This window comes from Ixodes scapularis, unplaced genomic scaffold, assembly GCF_016920785.2.
Source record: "Ixodes scapularis isolate PalLabHiFi unplaced genomic scaffold, ASM1692078v2 PGA_scaffold8__174_contigs__length_109621045, whole genome shotgun sequence".
NCBI classification, from domain to species: Eukaryota; Metazoa; Arthropoda; class Arachnida; order Ixodida; family Ixodidae; genus Ixodes; species Ixodes scapularis.
The window spans coordinates 54,966,982-54,983,936 of record NW_024609883.1 but is presented as its reverse complement, the minus strand read 5'-3'; the positions used below and the strand labels follow the sequence as shown (position 1 = coordinate 54,983,936).

At 43.7% G+C, this 16,955-nt stretch overlaps 1 protein-coding gene across 1 annotated transcript in view; it reads right to left on the bottom strand.

Annotated features, from left to right (window-relative positions):
- Positions 1-16,955, bottom strand: part of LOC120843974 (putative phosphoenolpyruvate synthase) — a 110,272-nt gene that overhangs the window by 56,177 nt on the left and 37,140 nt on the right. Inside the window, exons 3-8 of the mRNA XM_040215506.3 lie at positions 13,847-14,103; positions 5,975-6,028; positions 4,445-4,555; positions 2,783-2,892; positions 1,774-1,826; positions 307-353 (exon numbers count right to left, since the gene is read on the bottom strand). Coding sequence (XP_040071440.1) covers positions 307-353; positions 1,774-1,826; positions 2,783-2,892; positions 4,445-4,555; positions 5,975-6,028; positions 13,847-14,103 — 632 coding nt within the window. The remainder of the gene's footprint in view (positions 1-306; positions 354-1,773; positions 1,827-2,782; positions 2,893-4,444; positions 4,556-5,974; positions 6,029-13,846; positions 14,104-16,955) is intronic.

Sequence of the window (16,955 nt, the reverse complement as noted above, 5' to 3'; positions counted from 1 at the left end):
GCCACAGGTCGGGCTGCCATGAAACATCGAGAACATAAGAGGGGGAAGGGAAAGGACGATGGGGAGGGACGGATAGGGGACGCTGCGCATCTCCGGAATCGTTTCTTGCGAACAGTGCGACTCGAGCCAGTGATGTAAAAATATTTCTTTCAGAAACTTCCAAAACTTGTGGTTTCATAGCCCAAATACTAGATCCTAACCTTCGCTCCTCAAAATATTCTCACGACGAAGAAACAAAGCACGCTAATTTAATAACATATGTTTTTTAGTTGCATAGAGTATACGAGCATTAGAGGGACAACTCACGTGGCGCCGTTCACGTTCTCCGAAGACACATGAAAAACTATCCGGCTCTGCAAAAGAAACAAAAATTACAGCGTCCGATTGGTTAGCATTGCTCAACGACTTTGTCAATTCAACAAGCGGTGTTCATACAACACCGCAGCAGTAAACTCTGGAACGTTGCAAAGCGTGTCGTGTATTCACGACTCGCGTTGAAACTGTTTCTTAAGGGGGGACACTACCCAGAGAAAACAAAATTCTGCAGAAAACGAAAACATTGATTTTGAAAAATTACATATTTACATCCATCTACATCCAGAAAGTATTCCCAGCAATTTTCACTAGTTTACACTGCATAGTTAATTTTTTATAAATTATTTTCTGTCCACCAAAGCTAAAGAAAAGGTAGGGTTTGGAGCACTTTGAACACATTTTTCCCCGTTCCACTTTCTTGTATAAATTCCATTTTAGTCAATCTATCGTTTGCTAATGGCAATACAGGGAAGGCTCGTTCTTCACTTTTCCTGACTGAAATTTAATAAGGAATGCGCCTATGGAGCTTGTTTGTCACTTTACGGATGTCTTTTATAAAAAATGTTGACATTTTGTCGGAGATACAGAAGACCAAAAAGTTGACCAATTTTACAGAAGAGCAAATTGATAGAAATCAATGACTTTTTACAAAAAACTTTCGATAGGCACACCTCCTAGGCATTCTGCTACATATCTAGCGAATAAAAATCTTGAATATTGTGATAGTTTTCCAACGATAGATTAACTAAACAATGTAGGGGTGTGGCAGATAGACGCTGCGCTAATTTCCTTCCCACTTAACCGACAGACCTGAAATTTTGTTATGCACCCTCTAACATAACCACCAGCCTACCCTGTAAATTTCATTAATTTTAAGTCAAGGGTTCAAAAGTTGACCCTCCCAGGGGGTGTCTCCCCTTAACTGATTTTTCAACCACGTGATTTCGCCGTCAGATATCTAGAAATTTTAACTTCACTGCATTCCCATCTTAGAACTAAAGCACGAGGCCGTGGCAGCAATTAAATACAAGGTAAAACGCAGTCGAAATATTTACAGTCACTCATTTCCATTTGCATCAAACATTCACGGCACCTGGTGTAAGCAGATAGAGCTGTAGAAGCTAGTAGTAAAAACTTAAACACAAACACCAAAATACCTCCTCTGTTTTGCTTGCTTCTATTTTTTATGTTGCACATGAGTAGACAATCACGCTGATAACAATTTTAGATGTGTATAAGCATGCATGTCTACGCAGCAGCTTTGCTCAATAACACAACATTGTAACATATGTTAGGACTTTCTAGATTATGGTTGAATAAAATTATTTCTGTGTCAAAAAGATACGCTACTTTATTAATGCAATAAAGCGACCTGCTTTGAACGACGATTCAGTCTACTTGCTCCTACATAATCAGCCGAGCCCATTTTACATAGCTGCGAATAAGCTTTTATATTACCTCCAAAGTTCCGAGGTAGTGGCTTGTCCTAGAACCAACTTCATTTCGTCGCCCTGAAATACGAGCATTGGGATGAAGCAATCTTGCTGTTATACTTGTCATAGGAGCCTGAAAGAACGAGTTGTTCAATGCTGGGCAGCTGACCTAAGAGGTCATCATTTCTGATTGGTAGCTGTTAGAAGACACTCAGCATCTATCATAACGCTTCCTTCCTATAAATGTTGGTTTACACGCCTGCAACTGCTTGCAACCGAAGAGGCGGTTTTAACCCTCTCCGGCCATAAGCACCCGCAAGTGTGTGAACCAGCCTTAAAGGGAAACCTGCTCAGTTTAATTTCAGTACCCCATAAACAAAGATTCTATTTCAAATACATTTGAGACGCGTGGCCTTATTGATCGCAGCGCCAAAGATTTGTGCCCTTGATATTTTCGTGTCACTTCATGGTGCCCTTAGAACGCTCTCGTGGTTGAATGAATCGCAGAGGGCAGGCATCTTCTAGATCAAACAAAAATTTAATGATCGGCAAGAAGCAATTAGGGCACCCCCCCCCCCCCCCCTGCAGTCATGGGAAGGATTTATTCTATCTAGCTCTTTCACATGAATGCAGGGGAAGAACGAATAATCGAGTGCGCTACACTGTATTACGGGCACTTATAACTTCTAAAGGGGTGACCTGTGACGAGCACCATTTCCAATGACGTTGATTTCCTTCTCTGTTCCTTACTGATTAGATATATAAAACTTGATCATGCCGTGATCTGTAGAGACAGTTTTCAATCGGCTCCTTGTGTTCGAACGCACGACCAGAGCCGATTGGAGTTCATAATTGAAAAATAAAACCCCTTAATACGTGGTCCTATGCGTTTATGATGGTTGTCTGCCCGAATTCGCTGCGCAGTTCTGAACCACTCAAAACACCATTTGGCAATTTCTTTATTACCGCGTTATGATCGGTGGTCATGGAGCAGTCGCAAGTGTTTTCAAATAGAGTGTTAGAGTAGAGCTTACCTCGCATCCGCTGGCGGAGACCCCACAGCCGCAATTCCCTTGAAGGTGAGGCTTCGCTGGCCACGGAAAGCGTGCCAAACATGTTGACCGGCTGCTCGTACGCATCGTGTCTGCGTCAAGAAATTCATTATAGGCGTTTTGGTGCAGCGCAATTTAGAACAAATGATAAGGCTTATCATCCCACATTTGCAGCAGTCACGAAATTGAAAATGAGTGCTCTGCTATCAAACCCAACTGCAGATTTCTCAAGCTTAACAACGAAAGTCACAATTGAAGGCTATCCACATTCTTAAGAAATAAACTGTGATACATAACTTTAAACATCAGAAGTAACACTAGGGGCCCTAATATGCAACAATAAGACGATTTTTTTAGATAAATCAAGGAGCCACATGGTGGCAAGATTTACGACAAATGTGAAAGTATAAGATTTCTTGACGGTGAGCCACTTTAATTAATTTTTTTATTAAATTGAAAACTATAAAACCTCACGTTTCATTTCACTTGCCATGGAGTTTTTAAAATTAGCGTATACATGAGCCTACACTTGTAATTTGAATGCAGTCTCGAACCATCACGTTCTCCGACAAAACCCACGCATATCGATGGTATGGCAATACTTCTAAACCCTTACAACAAACCATTATTCCTTAAGCTGTCTTCCTCCTTAGATATATATCATTACTAGTGATGACTCGAAGCCTTGCTCGTGGCTACCCATCTCTAGGTTCAAAAATTATACTCGGGCATTGAAATTGTGCAGGAATACCACGTCCTCAATCAAGGTGTCAGCACAACCCCGCTTCGGGGTACATCACTTTCCTCTGGTGTTACAGAAGCCCACAAAGAGACCGCGTTTGGGACACGTTAGAAAGACACCAATTCTTTGGCTGGCCGGCAATCGGCTGAAAACTTTTTTTTTTATTGCTCATGTGATTTGAAAGAAACAAAAATAGGAAGATGATACATTTTTTTCTCCAATCCAGGCTCCTTGAACCCTAACTCCGCCTTAGCATAACTTGACAAATGGAGACCTCTCCGGGCTGATTAAGTTAATAACATTTTTGCAGCAAGCGGTCGTTAAAGCGTTGCGCAGGAACGCTGGCAACGCCTTTTAGATTAACCGTAGTTTGTGAAGACCCTCATCTACCTCCATGTAACGTCATCACACTAGGATGGCGCCAACTAATTAATTGTGCCCTGGCCCGACGCCGAGCCACGATCGACGCACGAAACAAGGCCTAGCCGAGCGCTGACTCAGCACTCGGGACCAATTCGCGTCTGCTCGACCTCGCTGTGATGGCGTCAAAATGTTAGTGCACGGGCTTTCGGTTATTTTGGGTGGTGTTGGTGCTGTACGGTAGTCGTCTGTTTCGTGCCGTGCCCCGATAACATTAAGATTGGCTCGCGATGCTGTAAATTGGTTTTACATACGTGCACTAAAGAGAACCATTGATTTCACCAAAAATGGCCATTTTCATTCGCATCGTTTTTATTTTCACTACAATAGCAATATTACTGTATTCTTTTCCTAATCCTTACTTGTAATATTCCTAGCTGTTTGCTTGTTTCTCAGTATTGTTCTTGTTGCCTCTTCATTATAATTAATGTATTGGTTATTGAGATGTAAACACAGGGTTCATGCAGCAATGTCAAGCCTACCTCGGCATGTCTCCAGCAAGTCCTCCCCAGGAGCCCTGGGCCAGAAACAGGGCGCGGGCTTCTGCACTGGTGTCGCTGTCGTGGTCGTACACTTCGGTAATGGCGTTGACGCTGCGCACAAGGGTCGTCTCTAGCGAAAAGATTCATTCAGCGGCACTTTTTTAGCGGGTCAGCATTAGAACGTTCGTTTTCACAAAAACCCTCCGGTGTCAGTCCGTTCGTCAGCGCCATGCATGATGCCGCGAGGAAAGTGGGTGGGTAAGGGGATATCGTGTTTACACATTCAGTGTCTCACCATGGCGGTGGGTAGACAGGGACAGGGTGATTCGTGCTGACGTCAGCGCTTCGGGCCAATACGAGCGTCGCACAGCTGGTGCGGAGCCAAAGTCGACAGAGCCCCGCGTCGCTTTGGAACGTGGCCTAGCTTAGTTGCCGTTCTGCCGATGGATGGGGTTCTTTCCACGAGTGATATGGCTGACCCTATCCAAGAGCGACGACAGAAGAAAGCTGAGGCCACGCGTTCACTGAGTTCAATCCGATGGAAATGTGATCGTAGAAACAATTATCATGCAAGAAATGTTATATTGACCAGGCCGGACGGTGCATCAATGACAGAACACGAGAGCACGTAGGATCTGTGAAGACCATGGCAGCAGGACATATATCAGCCCATTGCCGTGCTAGTAAAGGCAGCCCAGCGCTCAACAGTCTATCAGCACTTGCGCGAAACTGGAATCCGTATTCGCACGAGATCCTTGACGCACTGGCGATAGAAAAAAAATAGAAAAGAAAGATTGTTAGCGGCACCTCGATTGCCCTCAAAGAGGAAAAAAAAAGCAATATTTTCGGTGCTTCAGGCCTCCGCGAGCTGTGTGGAGGATATGCGGGTGAATTGCTTTGACCTTAACTTATTTACAACAGTGTAATTTTTGTGAACTGAAGAGGTACTACTTCGGATGAAGGACGAAGGAGAGGAAGTACTTAGGTTTAAAGACGAAAAAGAAGAATCATAATCTAGTTGATAGTTAGCTGTGTGTTTGTCCATTTCTATCCGTTGTGTTCGTGTTTATCTTCCTGCTGTCACATTTACCTGACAAATTTTGGACATCGTCAAACGCTGATCGTCCTCAGTTTACTTATGATACTAAAAAAAATCTGGTGCGTCTCCGTTTTTGTAAATCTGTTGAAATTGAGAGCCGATTGCTGCAATCTACGGAGGAAGCTTGGCTAATGACGTGGCTGTAAATAGGCTTAGATAACAAAAAATAATCTGCTATGAGAGACTCACCTTGACGTTTCACGCCATGCTCACTGTCGCATTGCGAATCGCCTGTAAACGTAACTCCCAGGAACGAAAGGAAACTGCTTTTGAAGTTATCTAATATATGGAAAATATTATTGAGACGTTTTCTATATTTTACAGCAGTTCAGAGAATTTGCTATTTTTGTCCCCTGGAGGTATGTTAACGGAAATCTTTCTACGTTTAGGCAACGACGCTTCGAAAGAATCTACCCTAAATGAGCACTCACAACATTCGAAGCTCGACGTGCTGTGTTTCTCCGGTTCCATCAACGGTCTTCTCTCTGAAACAAAGGGAAAGGCACCGAAATGCAGTCGGTGTGAAGGCTGTTGCACTTGTCGCGGTATTTATATTCGAAGGCAAAGTGTATATACTATTGAATCAAGGTATACCAGAGTAGTTTTCACGCCATATATGCGCATGCATTAGCAAGATCCTATTAACTATCAAATATTTTACTAAAAATAATTCCATAAAAATATTCCAGAATTTTTTCTTTTACTTTTTTTTTATAAATCAAACAGGAGGTGCATAAAATATTCAAATCCCCGAACCCCCGTCTGAAACCGGCGGTTGCAAATTCACCCGCTATCTACGCCTAGGTTCCCCCCGCTTTTCATGCCCGGCTAACTCCAAAGCACTGCAACTTTGTGCATTGTTCAAATATTCTAGTCCTAAAGGATAACACGTAACTTCAATTTCTTCAACAAGTACTGCAGTTGAGCAAATCTTTTTATCATAATTTTTTTAAACGCTCGGAAAAACAAAGGATTAGAGGGGCGCTCAAACACAGCATTGTCTGGCAACTGAAAATGTTAATTCTGCACGAAACTGGAAGCGAGCAAGAAACGGGAAGATAGTAACCAAACAATCAACCCGATAACACACCCCCAGCATGCCGACGCGCGCCTAGAGAAACTTGCCGCATCTTTTGGTAAAATCAAACTCGACCCCCGCCAAGGCCACCGACGGGGCAGTAACACACATGCTCTTTTCATAACTGGCAATAAAAAGGGACTCATCAATTTCTCTCGCTATATTGTTTAGTCTTGATCTCTTCGAAAAACGTCGAACACACATGCACATCTGTCACAGTGAACCGTATTTCTGCTTAAGACAGTTTCGACCGCTAGTTCTTTCCAGAACTGGCTCGGCTGCGACAGATAAAGGAGGAATTCTTAAGAACACAAAAGGGAAGGACACCGTGGTGCTGTATTCATTCAACTATTGCTTGCAGAAAAAAAAAGTGGCAGAACTGCTTGGTGATATGCTAAATACTAAGTTCTTAACTGCCAATCCGTTGTGCTCCCTGAAAAACGTAAAGTCACCCAGAAAACATAAGGGTTGTCCAACAGCGAGCTGAATATTCTGGACTTCTTCATGATGATCATGCGATTTTGCTGTATTTAAGAAGCGTAACTATTGCTCCCAGAAACCTCTGTGTGCTTCTATTGGGAGTATTGACTGGCGGCCATATCCGTGTGCGCTGCTGCTGAGCGCGTGCTGACGGCGAACTTCCGCAGTCCTTTTGGAGCGTGCATTTAGCACCATCAAGGTTGCCGGTCTTAGCAGGCTATTAATGTGACCTCGTTCTGAGCATGCGCTCTAAACAGCACCCACAAATATGGCGTCCAGTGAATACCTCCCATGTAAATGAACAACCTACAATTCTGTTTTGTTGACAAGCATGAAGCCCATAAAGAATCACTAGGGAAGGAAATGCGTCTTGAATAAATAAATAAAAAATCAGAGCTGACCGAGGGGATTGGAGCACTGGCAAGGAGGGATAATTGGGCACAGGAGTATTGATACTCGGGCAAGCAAGACACGGACTTTTCTCAGTGGGTTTTCTGGCACTTGGGGAAAAGGCGCGTGGAATCGAGACGGTAGACCTGCTACGGCGGAATCGTGCTACAGCCTGCAGAACTATGTTTTATGAGAAACGCAGCGAACGTTAACTCCAGTCTCCACCTTCCAGGCACGCGACGCTGTGTCAGCACCTTCACGTTTTCTTTTTCGACAATTACTTTCTTGATGCTATATTAAATGCGACAGCATTTAATATGGGGGGATCGGTGGCCGAGTGGGCTAAAGCGCACACCCAGCTCGATGCGCGTGGAGCGAAAGCTCGCGCTGCAGAACCCAGGATCCTGGGTTCGAGCAGTTTGAGCCCCACCCCTGCCCGTTTCGATCTGGATGAGCATCGTACCGGCGTGCGGTCGTGTATCACTACTGCGTGGTGCACGTTAAAGACCCCAGGCTAGCGGTTGTACCGCACTGGCTAAATTGCTCATCTACAACGGGTAACAATGTCGCCATGTTCTGGCAGACTAAGCTCCTGCTGTATAAACAACTAACGACTAATTTGCTTGTTTTTTTAGCATTTCATATGAAAGTGAAAAAAAATTCACCACGTGATTGGGCCATATTTGTTTTCATCGGCACACTTTACATGATTTGTTTATTTCTTGATGCAAAACAAACCAGTTATATCTGACATGAATTACGAAGAACACTTAAAACACAACCTAGTATCTGCAGCTCTCAAATTTATCTACACAGTTTTTATTTTTCTGGCGTTCCTGGAATGCCAAATCTTAAATATTTTGAGAAAAATATTACATTAATAATTACATTTAGAAATGTTTTCACGAAGTGTAAAACATATTCCTCAATCTGATATGACACGAAATGCTTCCAGGGATGCAGAATAGTTGTGACTTCTCTTTTTTTAAATAAATAAAACAAATAAGACTACTTCGTGAAACTAAATGGCGCTTTAAATTGAAGTGGAGGTGCTTAAATGTACTAACCGACCATGCAAATAAAAAGCGCTCTAATGTCTTGTTTGTGTGTCTAAGGACTTAATGCGGTCTTTTTTGTTGTTTTTGTTGTTTTTATATGTAGTTTGGCGGAATGGCAGTAACACGAATATCCTGGCCGATATGACCGACTATACTATACGTTTTACTCTAAGCTCGACCGCAGACGACGCTACGACCCGAAGATTCCAAGCTGGCAGTACCGAAAGTACATCGTCATGGCACTCCATTTAAAGCATTCAGCAGTTTTCCGGAAGGATGAATGCGGAGAGCAAGTTTGTCTGCTTCTTTTTGCATGATTTGTGGTGACGTCAAAAATACGCCGAGCTCTACTTTACTCCGAGTGGAGGGATAGTGAATAGACCAGAAAGCAGCTTGCTTTGAGGTCTATCCATTATCTTTCAATCAGAAGCAATCAGAGCTCGGCGTCTTCCTGGCGTTACCGTAGCCCCTGCAAAAAGAAGCAGACGAAATTGCGCTCCGCATTCCCCCTAACGTAATGCTGTTAGGGGGAACCGATGTGGACCATCAGACGTCGTCAGAACCGCACCAACGTAGTCCTCGCCACATCTCTTTACGTGTTATTTAGTTGCTGAACTAATCATAAACAAAAAAGACCCAGTGACGTGCGCTTTTGACGCTCCTTGGTCGGTTCATTAACTTGTATAGCGTCGTCTGCGTCTGGACTTACGCTGGAACAAAACATAGCGACATGTTCGCCTGCTTCGCGGCTCTGATCCTGCACTTCCGGGGTCCACCGGTCTTGTGAATGATGTACCGAAAATCCACCATGTATCAATAGTGATGCTGAAAAATACTGGGTGGTTCAGCGATCGTGGCGCAAGGTTGAATTGCGGAGTACACTCCCGGTACGAGCCAGACGTCCTGGAAGGAGCGGCTAAAATTCTGCTTCAAGGGCAACGACGTAACACTGCTCCCAAGCCAATGAGAATGAGCTAGTCGCTGATAAGGACACAAAATAGCGAATTACGAAGCAAGGAACGTAAACATATATTAAGCCACGACCTGCATTTATTAGGCTGTCAGTGACTGTAATTCCCGATGTTGACGCCAAGAGATGGCGTTAACGTCGTGCAGTTTCATTTCTTATTTCACTCCACTCTACCTTCATGGCCAACGTACACGTTGGAACTTCCAGGTCGGAGGACCGAGCTTCACACTTTCCTTCATTATCTCGTATGCCTTCGTCAGCTGTCAGGAGTCAGCAACAATCTTCAGTGCCACTTCTAGCAAAGCTGACGTCCGCTGAGGGGGTTAAGGGGACATATTTTTGACCTACTTTGCTCACACTGTCAGGATATATACACGTAGTACATTATCATTAAATTTAGATAAAGTATCCTTAATAGCACACAAAAACTACGACTGTGCATAATATTCCACCATGACTACCATCTCTCAAAGACGAGCAAGCCGACGAAATTGGAGAGGAGGCACCTTCGAGAGATACGTCGACCCAGTTTAAAAGTCGCGCGTTCATTGTTGTTACAGGCTTTAGCTGAGCAAGTTGGTTTATTGCTTGTGAATGGGGTCAGCTGAACATAAAAAAACACACAGAGAAAAAATATAACATTCGCACCGCTGGACTAGCAACATTTGATGCCACTTTTTCCTTTTCTGCTAATCATTGCTATCGGTTTTCTTTTTCTTTACACAAACTTAGATTTTTTTAAATTCTTTACACTAGGTTTACGTGTTATTTTTTTACATTTGATTTTAAATTTCTTTTCCTTCAACGCATTGACCTCTCTGCTGTCGGAATGTTCTCATCCCTTTTCTTCCGTCTTAAGCGATCTTTTACTTCTATTTTTGCCTGGAATTCATTTCATTCCGCAGGAACATCGTCTCTGGGTCGTGTAGTGCAACGGAAGAGGCACTAACACAGTCCCCGCCTTTTCCTTCGATGGCTAGGGCTTCCAGTAGTTCACGGGGGAGTTGATTTTTATGTCGCCCCACGATGTTTACGTTGCACAACGTTGCTTCGCATGGGCATGCGCGACAATGGGCTGCAAGGTGTCCTGCTGTTGTCAAGTTTCGTAGAGACGTGGCATGTTCCCTGGTTCTATCATTAATAGGGCGCCCTGCCTGCCCAATAGAACACCTTCCACATGTTAATGGAATGTTATAAATTACTTATTTTTGACATTAGGCGTACCTTTTTTTGTGTGCGATGTCACATGCATCATGGTGCCTACGTTGGTTTTCGTTTACCCTGCCGCACATTGTATACCCTTTGTTCGGCGCGAAGCTTATCACTTGGACCCCTTGCCGGCCTGCAATTTTTTTTAGCCGGTGAGTGATGCCATGGAGATATGGTGCTACCACGACGGAATATCCAGACTTTTTTTTGTTGTTGTTTGCTCTATGCCTTCCTGTCAGCGCTTCAACTTCTGGGAGATCTTTTCACATATTGATACTAGTAGTGTTTCCAAATATCCAGCTTCAAGTAGCCTGGATATCTGTGTGTCAAAACTCTTCTGGGACCGGTGTTCGCATGACTTCTTTAAGGCTGATGTTAGGGCCGTAGTGGCGACCTCACGTTTGACGTTCTTTGAATGTCTGGATTCGAATGGAAGAAATCCTTTGCAGAACCGAGCTTGGTATCGCCAGCAGACGCGGCCAACTTTAAAGTCTAAGGCAGGATCTAGGAATCTGATAGATTTGTTTACGAGTAGTTCATGAGTGAACTCAAGTCCTGAGCCGCTCTGTTCAAAGCACCTCATGACATACTCACGGCGACCGTTGTCTTGTTCTTCTACCTCCATGTTACAAAGTATTAAAAAATTATCAGCGTAGCGGAAGATGACTTCAATCCAGGGACCTTCCATGCTTCGTTGGATAGCGAATCCGCATGTTGCGAGAAACACATCGCTGAGTTAAGGAGCCACTCGAGACCCGATGCAAACACCGCTTTTTTGCACATACTGCTGATCTTGATAGGACACCACCGTCACCTTCAGGTAAACACTTATTAATTCCAAAAAGCTGTCGAGGGACATGCCAGCGGTGCTAGTCCACCGTTGCTAGTCCAGCGGTGCGAATGTTATATTTTTTCTTTGTGTGTTTTTCACGTTCAGCTGGCCCCATTCACATTCATGGTTGATTTTGATAGATTCCCACAAAGCAGCTAGCACCTTGAAACATGTTAATTTGAATTCTCGGGCCGAACGACGCGGGGTGTGGCGCGCCCCTGGAATCTTATTGTCGCTCCGCAAACAATCGGGTAGCCGGATGATTAGCCAACGGCGACGCAACATGTGTGAGCATAACCAACCACAGCCGACATTATTTAAGCCGCCAGTGGTGGCTATATCAGTGCCAACTATCGCTCCTCAATTCTCGAACCTCGATACACTACTCAACCTTCCTCCCCAATCCTCGATGCTTCTCAATCCTCGATACACGCTCAAGATCAAACTGGCACTGGCTGCTAGACTCTTCTCCTACGTGTCTTCCCTTGGGGGAAGACACCGATGGGAGAGCTCGAGCGGGAACAAACGCAGTGACTGTGCAGCCTTGTACTGAGTTTCGGTATCATATCTTTCGAATAACTCGGCGGGTGAACCAGATAATTTGTTTCTTGTCGTCCTCTTTCAAGATTTCAAGGCAGTTAAAAAGAATAAAAGAAAAATACCTAAAGAAACGGCACATAAAATGTGGAGTCAGTCTTCGGCAAGCTTTACACTCTGGTGACAGAAAACAAAACTTTGAGGGAGGATTGGTGTGCGACGGAGCGACCAATGCGCCGAGAAACTGAGGGAAAGAAGGAAACGGGAGCGCCTGGGGAAGTCAAAACGCCGAGCTCTGATTCGCATGATTAGTGGGTACAAATAGAACTAGCGATCTTTGCCTACACCGCGCTCGTCGAACCCGTTCGAATGCGAGAGCCAAACTGTGGATGCCGGCGTTTCGCGTCTTTGACGAGTGGAGTGGTGGCAAAGGCAGCAAGCTTTGGGTGTACGCACTGATCCCACCAACCAGAGATTGGCGTTCACACGGCCCCATGTGCTCTCCTCTCCTTTTCCACCGTTTCTTGGCGCATAGATGTTGGCATGGGCGAGGAAGTGAAGATCAGCAGAACGCACGCATATCACGTTTGTCTTAACGGCATCGATACGCCCTTTCTGTGCAGGAACTTTTCAGAGCTCATTGTCTGTATGTGCTACGCTACGGGCTTCCATATTTGGCTTTCCGACACAATAATATGTTGTACGCTGAACTAAACGCTGGAAACATTATGAATGGCATTTTGACCCCTGCCATATTTCTTTGCTTCTGTGGACATGCACGTGCAGGTACAGTCCAGCTAAATTTACGTTCACGCGTGCGTAGCTCGAGCATGAGGCGTTGGTGTGACAACATGCTTGCGACTGTGCGTAAATGAACGTAGTTACAAAATGCTGGGCCTCTAATCCAAGTAATACTATGTAATATTTACTTATTTAATTATTTAGATATTTAGTTATTTTTTTATTTTTTGTATACTCTTTATTCGTGTGATTATTAACTTGTTCTTGCGTGTATATATTTATTTATTCATTTTTTTACTTATCTATTTATTTATTTTTATTTTTTTATATGTTTATACTTTTATTTTTTGTTTGTGTGTGTTCGTGCTGTTTTGTTTGTTTGATTTATTGTTCATTTATTCATTTATTTATTTGCTGTTTTCACAAGTGCCGAGGTCCATATATTATGACAGAGCAGTGAAAATGGTAAACGTATACAAATGCACTTAAATATACACACAGGTATACGCAGTAACATGGCGTGATATCTCCACTCAAATATACCTAATGTACACAACGAAAAATTCACACGAAAATACAAACAATATTAAACTTTACTACAAAGAGAAATAATCACAATATCAGGGAAAAGCATTATTCAATTTCGTTTATCAAAGATTGAAAAGAAAAATGCGTCATTCGACAGCATTGAAACTATGATCTGGCTAGCCGATTACATTCTTCAAATTTAAGCGAAAAAAGAAACGGGTGTTTGAAAGCATCAGTTCAGCAGTTGAGCGTGATCTTTTTCTTATGAAATAAAATATTGTGGATGAAAATTCCAACTCTTGCATTCTTGTATTGTTCGAGTTTGTGTTATGGATCAGCTTTAGATGAAACATTTCTTTGCGAAAGTATAGTGGCATACATTGAAGGTCCCTTCTGATGGCACTGATGCTTTCATCATACCCACACTGTTTAGAAACGAATCTCGCAGATATGTTTTCTATTGTTTTGTTGTTGCCGTACCTCAAGTGCCCGTTGAAGGCAATCCTCCACTTTCGCATTGGCTGCAGGCAGGTCAGGTGGAGCCTCCCCGCCGAGAAGCGCCGCGACTCCTGGTTCGAACCGTCGGCGAACGCAGCCCTGGTCAGGCCCCACGTCCGGCCATCGGCGTCCCTGAGCCTGAAGCAGGCCCTGACCGCTCCTCCGGGCTCCCTGGCGACCCAGACTAGGAGACTCTCGCCCGAAGAATTGCAGCCCCAGCAGAGGAACTCGTCCACGTGCTACGGCAAAAAAAAAAAAAATGCATTTTGCTTCCTTTTCACCTTAGTTGAGTGTAATTTACTTCATTGAGAAACCTACTTCGAAGCCAACGTAATATTTCTCGCTTTACGCTTTTTATCGTTTATTTCTTTCCAATTATTCCTCAACCCCCCCCCCCCCCCCCAAAAAAAAAAAAAGAACGAAAGAAAATTTGTGCAAGGGAGGTTATTCAAATAGAATTATTTTCCTTATGGAAAGTTTCCATTTTACACCCACAATTTCAAAGTTCGGGTTAGTGTTGGTAGACGCTGAACATCGACAATAAATATGAAAAAGAGCGTGTGCACAAGGACCGGCACCCGTGTCGTAATCCGCCTTCTTGCGCTTACTTCTTACGAAGAAATGTTCAACGCAGTAAAAAGTATCGCTTTGTTTATTACCACTGCACACGGTCTCGACCTCTCAGCTGCCGATCAATGTAAAGCCGCACCAAACAAAAACGCGCTGGAAGTAAGGACCACTCAACCACGCTTCCAAAACTTCCTACTATATTTTTTTAGATACTTACCGCTGGTCTTGAGCAATGTACAATTGTGGTTTCTAAGGCTCAGTCTCAATAAAAAAAAACGTCGCCTTACAGTTCTTTATCTTGGCTTTAAGTTCACCGCCGTTCTGGGCGCACTTGGGCACTAATAGTTTTTTCTCTTCAGCACAGAATGTGTTTATGGGCAGGATTTCATGCGAGAAGCAACGCGCCCGAGCGTGACGAAAGGCCTTCATACTCAAGCCAAGGCTACATAAAGCACACGTTGCCAATATCAGGAAATGCGTCAGCGTACTAAGCAGATAGAAGTATGTACACTTAGCCAAAATTAATAAAACGTAATCACAATTATCTAAATTTACCTTGCGCCGCAGCGCGTATCCCGACCCTGAGTGTGCGATTTGTAGTCAAGCGCCTTTTGCTCGGCGTTCACGAGGTGGTGGCAAACAGAAGCGCAAGCAGCTGGGCTAAGTATGTCTCGAGGGAGCCTGCGGTAGTAGACGACCGTACACACGCACAGCTAACTTCTGAATTACAAAACGTAGCCCACTGAGTGATCTTATAATATTAGGGGTCATTAATAAATTTAAACTTGTTCATTCTGTTAAACTGCGGCATTCTATGAGTCAGTATTGGAATGCGTTACGAGAATGACGTTACTTGAAATGCGTTAGATTTTTAGTAACGTACTGACGTGCTCGTTTGAATTTAAAATGACTATGATTCTCTTAACTAGACAGCAAAAGAAAAATTTCGTATTTTTTTCTCGGGATCATTTTAGAGTTTTACAATTGTTTCGGCTCAAAACAAGCCACAAGTTCCTTGGCGGCTCGAAACCCGCACCCGCCTCCACTACATAGGAAGGCCTTTCTAACAAGAGGGCCCTGATGCTTTTCGAATATCATTCTCGTCGTGTCGTAGACTCACATCCGCCTCACTAGAACCAACTGCCGTCTGGACGGCAAGAATATGTCGGCCATCGGAGATTTTGTTCTCAGTTCTTAGATAAATCCGCTGTTCAGAATTTCCGTTAAAAAATGTAGTTAATTGGCATTCTATCAACCCCACCTTGGGCAAAAAAGTATTACGCTTGAGAAAGTCGATCATTTAAAATCTACAAATTAAACAATATAACACATCGTAAAATCAATTACAATATTTGATTTGTGTCTCAGTTAATGTCCGTGGCTTATAGAAGCAAAACAAAGGGGAAATCAAAAGTAACGCAGAAGTAACGTTCGTTGGACCTTTAGGAAGAATGGTAACGGTATTTCGTTATTTTGCAGGACAGCAACGAATATAAACTGCAATTTCCGGCGAACTAACCAGTCAAGTTATTTTGTTTTGGTAACGGCCACGATACTGCATGAATGTGTCATGAGAGCAACGCACCGGGAACCACCCAAAGCATTTCGCAACCAAGCATAAGAAGTCATAACGTATGCATCATGCAAGCATGACACATTGTGTTCCTTAAGTTTATTAAAATGACAAACACAAGTTTTCTTGTGTATTTTTTTTTCGCATGTATGGTAGATAGCACGCAGTGTCGGGATCTACAAAAATTCTGGAAATCCGTTTATATCCCTCGTCATAATTTTAGCAGTTTCCGATCGTAAAACTGAGACGCCATTAGTTTACTTTGACTTACCGCTGATAAGCAATTAAACTACAATTCCGGTCCAGGGCTACTAAGCTGGCACCATACTTTGATGCTGAGCCGAGGTAGAGGGCTGCCACCGATGCACCGGGATACAGAATACGCCGATTCAACAGAAACAGCTGTTTCCGCTGCCTCGAAGGCTGTCAATGACGATAGATGGCGGCAGCCACCTCTTCCAGTTCAACGTGGGAACCTCAAGACTGCTCGTGTCCAGCCGTTATCACTACGCAAACGCTGTCGGCTCCAAGGCCATTAGATAGCCGCGGAGTAAGATCTATTCTCTGATAATGTATTTGGGCTAGCACAGTAGTCGCACAGCCTAGTAACCTCCTTTCCACTCAGAAATTTTATCAGTTCTCAGGGGTCTCCAGGGAGTGCAGTATGCATGGGAAAAAACGGGCTATTCCGTTATAATTATAATGCAATTAAATGCAAAGGTGCAAGCGAGCTGGGCAAGAATGACGAAAATAATCCCTGGAGAAGGGGAACAAGAGGGACAAAGGACAAACATAAATCTCCAAACACAGCTAGGTGACTGGTGAGCGACCGAAAAAATCCGCCTGGTCCGGCTATCGAACCCGGGACCTCTCCATTATAAGTGGAGCGCTCTACCAACTCAGCTAACCAGGGGTTAGACGTCAGTAGAGCAAACGGGTTTTATCAGC